The 13,837-nt window shown below is 50.0% G+C and overlaps 2 protein-coding genes across 2 annotated transcripts in view; both read right to left on the bottom strand.

Annotated features, from left to right (window-relative positions):
- The window catches only part of TMC8 (transmembrane channel like 8), a 256,022-nt gene that overhangs the window by 166,854 nt on the left and 75,331 nt on the right, over nt 1-13,837 (bottom strand). The gene's annotated exons all lie outside the window — the stretch shown is intronic.
- On the bottom strand, nt 6,063-12,026 carry BIRC5 (baculoviral IAP repeat containing 5). Its single transcript, XM_053570583.1, has 4 exons — nt 11,845-12,026; nt 11,403-11,512; nt 9,838-9,955; nt 6,063-6,436 (listed from the first exon to the last, which is right to left on the bottom strand). The coding sequence occupies exons 1-4, from the start codon at nt 11,953-11,955 to the stop codon at nt 6,347-6,349; spliced, it is 429 nt and encodes a 142-aa protein (XP_053426558.1). The 5' UTR covers nt 11,956-12,026; the 3' UTR covers nt 6,063-6,346.

Genomic DNA, 13,837 nt, shown 5'->3' with positions numbered 1-13,837 from the left:
TCACTTTTTTGTTGTTGTTGTTGTTGTTACAGTTTGGCTGGGGCCAGGTTCGAACCCACCACCTTCCATATATGGGGCTGGCACCCTACTCACGGAACCACAGGTGCCGCCCTGGGTGTCTCACTTTTACTCAAGTTGGTCTCAAACTCCTGACTGAAGAGATCCATCATCCCACCTCAGCTCCCAGAGTGCTAGGATTACAGGTGTGAGCCACCCTGCTGGCCCCAATTTTGCTAAACCTCTGGTTCTCCATTGGCAAGGCAGAATGGGCCCGCCCTGCCAGGCTATGCACAGCTGGAGAGGAGGATGGTGAGTCTGGCCTGGTACTGGCCAGGAGGATGCTCAGGAGGACCAGAGCCCTGCTATTCCTGGAAGCATCTGAGCTCAGGAAGGTAGGAGGGACATGTGGTGCTGGCTGGTCCTCCAGCCAGATGGGACACAGTGATGTGCAGTGGGTGGTCAGGGCCTGCAGCAGGCTGCTTGAGTTTGCAATTACAAAAGCACATCCAGCAAGGCCAGCCTCTGCCTATCTGGTCACTCCCTGAGCAAAAATGCATAAAGAACCTTCTAGAAGTCCCAGCTACTGCGGAGGCTGAGGCAAGACAATCGCTTAAGCCCAGGAGTTGGAGGTTGCTGTGAGCTGTGAGATGCCACGGCACTCTACTGAGAGCCATAAAGTGAAACTCTGTCTCTACAAAAAAGAACCTTCTAGAACAAGTGTGGAGGGAGAAAGAGGAGCAGGCCCCCGTGTGGATCCCATGATAATGAGGTGGTTGGGAGGGACAATACAGGCAGCCTGGGTAGGTGGTTAAATCTCAGACACTAGGAGGGCCTCCTGTGGGTTACTGCTGGGCTGGGCAAAGCCTGCACAGGGGCCAGAAATCAGGTAAATAGCCACAGTGATGTTGGCTCTCAGGGCTGACCCAGGGTTCTCAACCTTCCTAATGCCATGACCCTTTAATACAGTTCCTGTAGGTCGGTTGAGAACCACTGTCTGTGTTTGTTTTGGCCATTTTTATTCTGCTGGGCTCCAGTTTGAGGAACATAGAAAGAAAAACAATCCCAGCAGTTATTGAAACAGTATTTCAAAGAGAATTTAGATAGAGTAGCAGAGAACTGCTGGGGTGGAAAGGCTGTCTGTCTCTCTACACACTGTACCAAAGACCATCAGGCACGTGGGCAGGTGGGGCTTTCCCCGCTGCATCGGTTGAAGTGCCCCTGTACCTGCTGGCCCCTACCCTGGGAGCCTCCTCTCTCTCAGGAGTTAGACCTGGAAGGTGCTCAGGGGCAGCAAACCCCCCCTTGCTGGGGCCTCCTTCCAGCCCCAAACTCTGATTACAACTGGGGAAGGAACAGAACATAACGAAAACTCCTGGGCACCTAACATTTAGCATAAATGAAGCATTGTAACAAGGATCAGTGTTACTTTAGCTGGTCTAAATCTCCCTTACTCAGTGTAAGGTATGAACTGAGGGTTTAGGGAGAAAGGAACTGTCTGGCTGCCTGTATCATGCACTTCCTCCCAGTGATCACCCTCTACTTGAGCTGATTCAGAATTCAGCTGTCAAGACCCAAGACAGGCATGCTTGAGGCCATTGCTAACTAGAGGGAGGCTTCAGAGCCACATCTAGGCAGAATGGACACACATTTCATTTGTGATGCAGGGTGGGAGAGGGCCTGGCTGGACACACACGTCTGCTTTACATCCTGGGCTTAGTGTTTTAAGCCCTGCATGTGTGGCTGGGGCCACTGATTGTCCCCTCAGCAGTGGTGCACTCGCCTCCATAAGCAACAAAACATCTTTTAATCTTTTTTTATGGTTTTCTTATGCTGGTAAGAATTGCTGAGGAGAACTTTGTAACTTTCTGTGGCACTGCCCAAGGACCCCCTGAGCCTGCACACAAGACTGAAAGAATGACCCAGCTCATTCTAATACTAAGATCTCCGCTGTGGGAGGGACTTACCCACCATTTTTGTTCATGATTCCTCACTGTGCTCGCGTGCACCACACTCCACCCCAGACATGTGATGACATTCACTCCCCTCATGCATTATTCATTTTTACCTCCATAAAAACCCCTATTTGAGGCAGTCTGTGCCTCCCCCCCAGCAAGTACATCTCCTCAAGTAGACGTTTCTTCCTTCACAATCCCTGTAGCCTGTCACTGGCCTCAGTCACTGGCTTTCTGTGACACGTGCAACACAAACCCCACTGTGCGTTTTTTAGCAGTAAGTGCTGGACCTTGAGGGGCTACTTGGATGAATTCTGCTAGTTTACTTCCCAAATCCTACCCTAGGCCAGTCCAGAAAGGTGCTGCTTTTACTGTTCCCCCTCCTTTGACCAGCTAAGACAAAACAGCATGCCTGCTCCAGGCAGCAGGGCCTCTCCAAAGTTGCGTCAGACCACTACCACTGAAACCGGGGTGGGATGCCCTTTTGATGGAAAAGATTCCAATTGTAAGTGACAAAACACAAGGCTGCACCCATGCCTCTTTTTTTAAAAACCCACATTTAACTACTTTACACCAGTGGCAACAGGACGCCTGGGCCAGCTGCGGCCACAGGGAGATGTGCCCTGCTCCAGGCTGGTGACACATCTATTTGCTGCCTCCAGCACAGATTGGGAGGCAGCTGAAACCACCAGCTAAGCTCCGTGCCAGGCTACGCCCAGCTAACTTTGCTCCAACAGAGAAGGAAGCTCATTAAACCATCCTGCCCGATAGGCCAACCACTTCATTCAGGTGCATTATGGAGCTAAGTCACGCCATAGCCTCATCATGGCTCTACTCAAAGCCAAATATTCTAAAGGGCTCTCAAACGCTTGTGGTCGTAGGTTGGAAATGTGCTTTTTCATTCTGCACGAACGTGCACTTTGTGAGATGTGGCCCAGACTGGAAGGCAGAGTTCATCCTTGAGCACAATTCACAGACCTGAGGGGTTCAACACAGCTGCCCTGGCCTCACCCGCCCACAGAGCCAAGCAGCCTGTGATGGGGTCTTGCTCAAGGGCCACGCCCCTCCCCACTTCACAGAATGCATGTACATGTCTGTTCCCTCTGCCCGGAGCACCTCACCCAGCAGCCTACTCCGTGGGCTGGGACAAACACAAGTTCAGAAAGGCCCTGTCCTGTTGCCACCGATGGCATTTGGTGGCTCTGTCTTGGTCAGCAACTCCTGCAGTCGCTATTTGCTGACCTGTTTTCCTACTCTTCAGAAGACAAGAAACCCTGTGAACTCACTGCCAGAGATGCAGTGCCTGCCACCGTGGGCCCAGAGGCAAACATGTGAAGGAACTCAGAGATCAATGTCACCACTTCGGGTACCAGTGGAAACTGCAGAAGTGAAGGGCCCAGTTGGGTCCCATCCAGCTGAAAACGGGAAAAATACTGCAGGCCGAGTCTGGCAGAGAGAAAACCCACAGCTGGGTTGGTTCCCTGCCTTGTTAAGAGCTGGATTCACCCAAGTCAAGACAAGAAAGCCTTTGTGATGCGAGACAGGCCGTGCGTGTCCAGACAGATGTCATGCTGTCATCGCAGTGGAGAAGCTAGGGAAGGGTGCACAGGACCCCTGTGCTCTTACTTTCAAAATAAAAGCTTCAAGTGTATAGTGATGATCTCTGGGCACCTTGAGCGGGTTTCTGTTCCATTTGACTTTCCGAAAATGGAATGAGAACCCTTTAAAGACAAGCCTCCCTCCTCAGAATCAGGCAGCTGGCCACCCCTGAGACTGCGCAGTGTCAGGGAGTGAGAGCCCAGATTTGCAGTGGGACTGCCTGGGCTCAAAACCCAGGCCTCAAACTTAACACTTCTATAATCCTGGACAAATTATTTCACCTCATTAAGGTCTCCTTTTCAGCATTTAAAAATGCAGATAAAATCGTGTTAGACTTAACTGGCAACTGTATTTTTTTTTTTTTTTTTTGGTAGAGACAGAATCTCACTGTACCGCCCTCGGGTAGAGTGCCATGATGTCACCCGGCTCACAGCAACCTCTAACTCTTGGGCCTATGCGATTCTCTTGCCTCAGCCTCCCAAACAGCTGGGACTACAGGCACCCGCCACAACACCCGGCTATTTTTTTGTTGCAGTTTGGCCGGGGCTGGGTTTAAACCCGCCACCCTTGGCATATGGGGCCGGCGCCCTACTCACTGAGCCACAGGCGCCACCCTGTTCTTTTTTTTTTTAAGAGATAGTCTCACTTTATCACCCTTGGTGGAGTGCTGCAGCATCATAGCTCACAGCAACCTCCCAACTCCTAGGCTTAGGTGATTCTCTTGCCTCAGCCTCCACCGAGTAGCTGGGACTACAGGAGCCCGCCACAACACCCAGCTATTTTTTTTGTTGCAATTTGACGGGGGCCGGGTGTGAACCCACCATCCTCGGTATATGGGGCCGGCGCCACCCACTATGTTCTTTCTAAGTGGGCACAGCCTGTGGCTTGGCAACCCTCCCCACCTCCCCTATGCTGGTGTCACCCCGCGGGTACCATTTTCCACAACACCCTGTCACCTCCACTCCCTGTGGAATGGGGAAGGCCCATGGGACTCTAACCTGCCACTTGAACCCTGCTTGACAGCCTGTGAATCACCCTTCCCAGCCACGTTTACAACCCTCTTGAGACACCACCCTGAGACGTGGACACATAATTGGAAGTTGAGGTGTCACCCTAGACAAGGGCTTTAGGCTTTATTAATAGATGGTGATCAGGCTTTCTGACCCTCACAGTTATTAAAGCCTGATGATAAACTTGGCCTTTAGAAAGCAAGTTTCTAGAAGAGGAGACATGTAGGAGGCTGGACTGAAAGGGCAGCTCAGCCCCAGCCACTACATGGCCTGACAAAAGCCAAAATCTACATTATTGCCCAGTGTGCAGAAAACTGAGGACAAAAACACCTTTTTCCAGCTTCTCTACAAAGCCAGTTGGTAAGCACCAGTTATAAAAGTGAAGTGTCCACTTGGAGATTGACACAAATATCAGAAATAAGCAGCCTGGACGAGCACAGCAGATCTAGCGCATTTTTCTCCTAACAAAAACCACTGCAATCTTCACCAAGTTTAGAGGGAAAAATACATCTCACTCTCTGAGACGTGGTAAAAATATAATAAATAAGTCAGTGGTACGTTTTCACAGCCACTTATACCCAGGAGTCCAGACAGTACAAAAGTGCTGGGTCCCACGCAGCTCTGGCTGAGGAGCCGACAGCCAGCCCTGCCCCTCCACAGGACTCCTGTCCTCACCACCCCTGCTCAGGAGGGAAGGCTCAGCTCGCCTAAAAAACTGACAGTATTTTAAAAGCCCAGTGAAGTCTGCAGCAGGGTTTGAAAGGACATGCTTTTTATTTCTCAGAGCAACTAAGGTAACTCCAGAGGTTTCCAGTGAGGCTGTAACAACCTACCCTGCAGCTTTACTTGAGGAAAGGGTGAAATCAAATTATCACCTTACCATCAGGCAGCAGCCCTGGGGAGCTGGCCTCTGGAGAACGGAAGGACCGCTGTGGGCATGTGCCTCCCACCACCCTGCTCTGTGACAGATGTGACACTGGAGCAGCAAACAGAGGCCAATCCTGCGCAGCCAGCCCAGACTGACAGATAGACACGGCCTGCAGCAGCCCAGCCAGTCCCTGCAGCGCCGAGCCAAGTAATTTAAAAAGGATTCAGGCCACTGCCTTTTCTGCAGGGAGGGAACAGCCGGCGTGTGCCTTGCGGTGCACAAGGCCTGTCTAATCGTGTGGCAATTTCATAAATAAGACCTGCTAGATACTCCCTGCTACTTCACTCCATCTCCAGAGGCACCTCCTGCTCGCTCTTGGATGTCCACTGCCTCAGGACGGCTCTGTGCTTTCTGTAATCTGTGTTCTGTGAAATAATAATTCAAACAAAACAGGAAAACCATGTTGCAAAACACTAGGAGCTGGGGACGTTGTCTCAGTTCCCCACCTCATCACACAAGAACCGTGTAGGGGCGGGAGGAAAACCAGTGAGGCATGACAGGTGAGGAGCCACAGCTGAGTCCAACGAGCACCGCCAAGTCCACACTGGGCTCCAGAGCCATCAGCTCTGCCTGCTTCCCCACCGGCTAGTCCAGGAATTTAAAAAGCAAAACTACCAAAGAAAGAAAAGAGTCAGTCACTGTAATCACAGCACCAGCTGCATAGGCAGAAGCAGCCTCTGGTGCCACTTTATAAAAAAAAAAAATGAAAATATAGTTGAAATATCTGATTTCAAAATTCTGATGTCTCCTTTCCTGAAGGTATTGCTAAGGGGTCCCCTGGTAAGGCTGGAGACACCAGGGAATAAGCTGGGAAGTGATGAAGCCACCCTGGGACCAGGAGAATGTGGCCAGAGGCCTCAGTCCAGGGCAGCCAGCTGCTCAATGGCACAGCGCACTTTCTGTGCAGTTTCTTCAAATTCTTTCTTCTTATTGTTGGTTTCCTTTGCCTAGAAATAAATACGGGAAACTGAAATAAGAGCCTCCAAATCACACCCTGTAAGTAAGATAAAAAAGAAGGCAACTAAAGGAAACATTTACTGAGCACCCAAATAGACTGAGCCCTGTGCAAGGGCAAGATGCCCAGCCATCTGGGCAATGTCCTGAGTAATTCAACTGCGTCTAATTTAAGCTCCCTCCCAATCATTTCATAATGACATTCATGGAACACTTTGTACATACCAAATACCATGCCACCTGCCTCACCATGTTAGTCGAGCTACTATTCACAGTGTCCCCATGAGCAGGTGCTATCACACCCTGTCACACAGACAGGAATCTGACGTCCAGGGAGGACTGACCAGCTCCAGGCTACCCAGTTGGTCTGAGGCAGAAAGCTCAGCTCTCAACCTCCGCCCCAGCTTGCTTCTGAAGCTCCTAGAGGAAAAGCCCAGAGTCTTCCTCTACTTGTACAATTAAAGAAAGCCTGTGGGGCGGCACCTGTGGCTCAGTCAGTAAGGCGCCGGCCCCATATACCAAGGGTGGCAGGTTCAAACTTGGCCCCGGCCAAACTGCAACCAAAAAATAGCCGGGCGTTGTGGCGGGCGCCTGTAGTCCCAGCTACTCGGGAGGCTGAGGCAAGAGAATCGCTTAAGCCCAGGAGTTGGAGGTTGCTGTGAGCTGTGTGAGGCCACGGCACTCTACCGAGGGCCATAAAGTGAGACTGTCTCTACAAAAAAAAAAAAAGAAAAGAAAGCCTGTGAAACATTCACTTTTTCTTTCTTTCTTTCTTTTTTTTTTTTTTTGAGACAGTGTCTCACTATGTTGCCCTTGGTAGAGTACTGTGACGTCACAGCTCACAGCAACCTCAAACTCTTTGGGCTTAAGTGATTCTCTTGCCTCAACCTGCCAAGTAGCTGGGACTATAGGCGCCTGCCCCAACGCCCCGCTATTTCTTGTTGCAGCTGTCATTGTTTTAGCAGCCCCAGGCCAGGTTCTAACCTGCCAACCCCGGTGTATGTGGCCGGGGCCCTACACACTGAGCTTCAGGCACCACCTAGTATTCTGTATTCTGATTTAGGGAAAACAAAGAACAGTTCAAAATCTCTCCACTTTTCCCACTGGGTGGGGTGTGCTCTGGCTGGGGCCCTGGCTGCTGTACACCAGGAGACAGAGATCAGAGGGTCTCGTGTCCCTTCAGCTCACACATCCTCTACCAGGCCCCTCTTCGTCATCCTTGTAACATTGGAGCTGAGCGATTCTCAGCATCCATAAGCACTTAATCTGCATTTTTGCAAGGGATCTGTCAGAACTCAGTGCCCTCCTAACTCCTTTGCCTCCCTCATTGCTCCAGACCTGATCCCACCAGCTGGCTATACCCTGCTGAGCTCAGGTTCCTGCTTGTGACATTTCCTCAGGTGTGTAAGCTGCTTCTCCTCCTAGAACAGGGCTGGCCCATCATGGCAACAGGCTAAGAATGGCTTTCACAGGGTGGCGCCGTGACTCAGTGAGTAGGGCGCCAGCCCCATATACAGAGGGTGGAGGGTTCAAACCTGGCCCCGGCCAAACTGCAATAAAAAAATAGCCGGCGTTGTGGCGGGCACTTGTAGTCCCAGCTACTCGGGAGGCTGAGGCAAGAGAATTGCCTAAGCCCAAGAGCTGGAGGTTGCTGTGAGCTGTGACGCCACAGTACTCTACTGAGGGTGACAAAGTGAGACTCTGTCTCAAAAAAGAAAACAAAACAAAACAAACAAAAAAAGAATGGCTTTTACATTTGTAAAAGACAACAAAGAATAACATTCAACAGAGCCTATGTGGCCGACTACCTTTACAGAAAAAGTTTGCCACCCTGACCTAGAAGGCTTTCTACCCTATTTCCAACACTGAGGCTGCCAAGGCCTCATTCAAGTACCTAGTTTCCCCACAATGCAGTCTCCTGACCACTGATCCTGACAAAACACAATTTTAGTCCTCAGCATTTAGAAGCTGTATTAGACAGAATTATTTTATACTGATCTATAAAAGGGAACACAATTTTAAAGTTGAGACGAGACCTCAGAAACCATGGGGTGGGGTCCAACACAGGTGTAGCAAGAGAAGTATGACCCAGACTGGCATACACACACAGTCTGTGAGTGGCAGGAACAGAAACAGGGCGCCTCCTGACCCCAGCCAGCGCTTTGATATAGGCTACTAACCCCCCCCCTCAATATCTGTTCTCTATAGAGCTGCCAGATTTAGCAAATGAGTATATACAAGATGCTGTCGGGCACGGCAGTTCATGCCTGTAACCCTAGCATTTGGGGAGGCCCAAGACAGGAGGATCATTTGAGGCCAAGAATTTGAGACCCCATCTCTAAAAAACCCCAAAATTAGCTAGGTGTGGTGGCAGGTACCTGTAGTCCCTGCTACTTAGAAGGCTGAGGAGGGAGGATTGCTTGAGTGCGAGAGCTTAAGGTTACAGTGATTGTACCACTACACTCAACCCTGGGTAACAGAGATCCTGTTCCTAAAAAAGGATAAATAACTAACTTTTTACTTCTTCTTTTTTTTTTTTTTTTTCCAGTTTTTTTGGCTGGGGCTGGGTTTGAACCCACCACCTCCGGTGTATGGGTCTGGCGCCCTACTCCTTGAGCCACAGGCGCCGCCCTAAAAACTAACTTTTTAGTAAATACCTATAGAAAATGTGGGACACACTTATATTAAGAAATTAATCCTTGATTATCTGAAATTCCAATTTAACTGGGAGCCCTGGTCTTCTCCGGCAAGCCTTGTTCTCCACAACCTGGCTCCTTGGGAGGCAGCTCTTTGTGACTCTGCCAAGGGAATAACTCAGTGCCACTGGACAAGAGTCAAGGTCCACCTACAGAAATCCCCCCAGGTCCTGCTGGATGCTGCCTCCTTCTCCCCCTTCCCAATACACTGCCTATGTGCTTCCCCAAACCCTCTGCTCACATGACTGCTAACACATAACATACACCCATGTAAGTGACTTCCCATACACAGGGTCACTGAGGCATGAAACCAACCCTAATATTGCTGTGTCCCCACCAACCAAGGAACCTCAGCTCACTAGGTTAGGTACTGGCTACAAACACTAGGACTGGAGGATTTGAACCAGCCCAGGACTGCTAAACAATAATGACAACTACAAAAAAAAATAATAACCAGGCATTGTGGCAGGCTCCTGTAGTCCCAGCTATTTGGGAAGCGGAGGCAAGAGAATCACTTAAACCCAAAAATCAGAGGTTGCTGTGAGCTGTGACGTCACCGCACTCTACTGAGTGCAACGTAGTGAGACTCTGTCTCAGGAAAGCACAGACTCTTCCTACTGTTTTGAGGGACTGGGTGGTTTAGCACTAAAGATATGGAACAGGGTTGGCTTTCAGTTCTTATTCCCAGTCATACATACAATTTTGTTCTTGGCTCTTTCTCTGTCCAGTTTCAAAAATTCACTGAGGGTTAATTCTTCAAACTGCTTCTTGACGGAAAGGAAAGCACAACCAGATGAATGCTTTTTATGTTCCTCTCTAGAAAAATCAATACATAAGTCAGCAGGAAATCAGGTAACGGGGGAAATCAGTAGTTCATCTTCCTCTGACCACCCCCTAAGGAGCACACTGTGTTCTGCTTCCAGAGTAAAGTGTTAAGACTGAAGTTGGAACTAGTGCTTTGCCCCTGGCCACATTCCCACGTGGCTTGTCTCAGCTGCTAAGACTTAGCACCTTCTCCCTCCACAGAGTCTTCCCCCATATCCCTGTGGTTGATGTATTTTATCTAGACTCCTTTAGCGATTAGTGGGGAAAGTGTTAGAAGGTAGAAGTGAGACCCCTCCTATAATCCTCAAGGAACTGTTTGAAGTAATTTCATTTCCCTGAACTTTTACAGAATCCACTGGTTCAGAATAGGGAACATCATTGGCCAGTCTTTCCCAGGGGACCCCTCTTCCTCACACCGTCATTTTCTCCCAGAGGAATTTCCCTGAGCAGCTGAATGTCACCTAACCAGAACAGTATTAAAATAAAAACACAGCCACACAAAGTCCAATGGCCAGTAGTAATTATAATATGAAAATAGTGCAACACTTAGAAATTCTTCCTCAAGAAGGATATCACTGCTTTCCCAGTGATCACTGATAAAATCACCATGCCATTATGATCACTGTTGCCAATCAACACTTGATCATAATAGCAAACATCAAGAAAAAAAAAAAACAACCAGCAGCTCTTTTCTAACCAAGAAGGGAAATAATTTCTCTAGGGGAAAAAATAAAAGTTGTGGAAACAATAAACTCTGACAAGATAAAAAGGAGAGAAAAGAACATGGCTTTTCACTATGGAGAGACATGTAGAATACATCAGAATGCATACACAGAATTTTTTTTTTTTTTTTTTTGGCCGGGGCTGAGTTTGAACCCGCCACCTCCGGCATATGGGACCGTCGCCCTACTCCTTGAGCCACAGGCGCCGCCCCAAGAATTTTTTTTTTTTAAGTAACTAGGTGTCTTGAAGAACAAAATCCTAAATACTGAAGTGTACACTTTAAAAGGGTGGGTTTTTGCACCATGTGGATTACATCTCAATAAAGCTGGATTTTCAAAAAATATCTCAAAGATTTTCAAACAAATCTCAAAGAAAAAAAGCGCTTGGAAATTCCTGGGAGTTCAGGACAACAGGATCTGCTAACTTCTATTGAACTTGAAAGACATCAAGCACCTTGCATGAGGGAGACTTTTTTCAACATCCACCCCAAGGACCTTCTAGCCAAACCAGATTTGATAAGAGTGGAAGCATCACCAAGGCTCAAGGCCATAGCCATTCCTAGAACACAACAGCCATTTAAGAAACAATATGAGCCTGGAAGTCTTCCCTCCTGCACTAACTGTCTCCAGTGCAAACCCTGTTCACAAGCCCAGTTCTGAACAAAGGTTCCGCCGTGGTCAGGGAAGCCCATCGAGGCTGGCTTCAAGGGACTTACATGGGGTCGTCATCTGGCTCCCAGCCTTCCAGCTCCTTGAAGCAGAAGAAACACTGGGCCAAGTCGGGCTCGTTCTCAGTAGGACAGTGGATGAAGCCGGCCTCGGCCATCTGCAAGGGACAGCACCGCTCGTGAGCAGACGCGGTGGCGAAGACCCCCGGGACCCAGTGGGGCCGGCAGTCCGCTGGAGGGGACGTCCACCAGCCCGGGCGGGAGGGGCGGGAGGGGCGCGAGGGGAGGGTGGCCTGGACTTCCGGGCCCTAGCCACAGTGGCGCCGGCAACCCCGGGAAAGGGTTGTTCCGCAGTCAGAGGAAGGGAGGGAAGCTGGGATCCTCGCTACCCAGCTACAGTGGGACCGGCAGTCCTCGGGAGGCGACCTTCCGCGTCCGGACTCCGGGACGGGGCGGGCCTGCAGGAGCCCGAGAAGCCGGGCAGTCTCACCCGTTCCGGGGTGCAGGCGCAGCCCTCCAAGAAGGGCCAGTTCTTGAACGTAGAGACACGATGATCCTTGAGAAAGAGCCGCCAGGCCGGGGGCAAAGTCGGAGCGCCCATACCTCCACCACCGCCCCCGGGCAGACCTGTGCAGCTGTTCAAATCCAACAGTTGATGGCGCGCCGCGGAGCATGTCGGGAACGCCCCGCCCCTTGAACAAGCTGCTACCCGCGGCCTTCTGGGAAAGCGAGGCTGGCCGCGGGGCGTGCCGGAAATTGTAGTCCTGCTGCAGCGCGGCTCTGCCCCGCCCAGTGGTGGCCTGGTTCCTTCCTGTGCTTAGCGCCTCCCCACTGCCTTCAAAGAGCGAGTGAAGAAGGGGCTGACCGTGAGGTCTCAGAGTGGCTACTGTCCAGAACACAAGTATACACCCTTTCAGCGTGCAAATTCGTTTGACAGAGTCTCACTTGGTCGCCCTGGTAGAGTGCAATGGCGTTACAGCTCACAGTAACCTCAAACTCTTGGGTTCGAGGATTCTCTTGCCTCAGCCTCCTGAGCAGCTGGGATTACTGGCGCCCTCCACAAGGCCCGGCTATTTTTAGAGATGGGGGTTGGGGGTTGGGGGGCGTCTTGCGCTGGCTCAGGCTGTTCTCAACTCGTGAGCTCAGGCAGTCCATTTGCCTCGGCCTCCCGAAATGCTAGGATTACAGGCGTGAGCCACCGTGCCCAGCCTTCCTGAAGCTTTTTGGAAGTCCAGGAATCAACCCTTGGAGCTTGGTTCCTGCCTTTCCCTTAGAATTCAAACGGACTGAGATATTCCTACAGGTCAAGAGCTGGAGCTCTTAAGTATGCCACAGAAGCAGTGTAGTGCCAGATATGAAAAAACTCACCTATCCAATTATAATCCTTGCAATGGGCAAAAGACCCCTAAAAGGGGGTCCAATTTTGTGCCACTTCAAATAGCCCTGCAATAACTATCTTGTATGAATATTCGTGTGTACTGTTATTTTTGCTCCTATAGGCTGGCTTTTGAAGTGTGGATTGCTAAATTGACTATACATTTAAAAGGTTAATGCTGCCAGCTTCCTGCTGATGAACATGTTGTTTATATTGTTTTAGGAAACCAGGGTGTTTGTGAATAAAAGGAATGCATGTTTGTGTCATGTAGCAAAAAGAAAATAAATAAATAAAAGGTGAATGCTGGCTGGGTTCAGTGGCTCACACCTGTAGTTCCAGTACTTTGGGAAGCAGAGGAAGGAGGAATGCTTTAGCCACAAGTTCAGACCAATCTGGGCAACATAGCCAGACCCTCATCCGTACAAAAACTTAAAAAATTATTAGGTAAGGCCGGGCACAGTGAGCACATCACAGGCAGGACATCACCATGTAGAAAGTCAGAGTCTCAAGTGTCCCACGGGAACCAACGATAGTCTAATTGGGTTCTGTTTGTTTGTTTTGAGACAGAGGTCTTGCTATGTTTCCCAGGCTGGTGTCTTAACTCCTGGCCTCAAGAGATCATCCTGCTTCAGTCTCCTTAATTGCTGGGGTTACAGGCACAGGCACCATGTCTGGCTTCCTACTGGAATTTTAAGCCTACATCTTCCCCCTCTGAGCCTTAGGTTCCTCAAATGTACATCGGGACTTGAATCTCTGAGAACATAACTCCACCCTTTCCTTCCTCCCCGTTCTCCACCAGCAGGAACATCACACAAACCAAAGCAGATAGTGCAGTAAGGCCTTTGGAAGGGGGGGAGCAGCTACAAGAATTTTAAAAAGCCCCCGCTGTGATTTTTTATATTTATTTTTTAGAGACAGAGTCCAGCTCTGTTGCCCAGGCTAGAGTGCAGTGGTGTCAGCCTGGCAACCTCAAACTCCTGGGCTCAAGCGATCCTCCTGCTTTGGTCCCCCACAAAGAGCTGGGACTACAGGCATGTGCCATCACACACTGCTGACTTTTAGAGGAGAGCCCCCACGGAACTGACATCCACCTCCTGAGATGCCTCCT

This window comes from Nycticebus coucang, chromosome 18 (genome assembly GCF_027406575.1).
Source record: "Nycticebus coucang isolate mNycCou1 chromosome 18, mNycCou1.pri, whole genome shotgun sequence".
NCBI lineage: Eukaryota > Metazoa > Chordata > Mammalia > Primates > Lorisidae > Nycticebus > Nycticebus coucang.
This window is presented reverse-complemented; position numbering and strand designations above follow the sequence as displayed.

Coding starts and splice junctions, on each gene's coding strand:
- BIRC5 (XM_053570583.1), bottom strand. CDS start 11,955: ATGGGCGCTCCGACTTTGCCCCCGGCCTGGCGGCTCTTTCTCAAGGAT. Junction 9,956..11,402: donor GAGCCAGATGACGACCCCAT/GTAAGTCCCTTG, acceptor TGATTTTTCTAG/AGAGGAACATAAAAAGCATT. Junction 6,437..9,837: donor AAAGAGCCAAGAACAAAATT/GTATGTATGACT, acceptor ATTTATTTCTAG/GCAAAGGAAACCAACAATAA.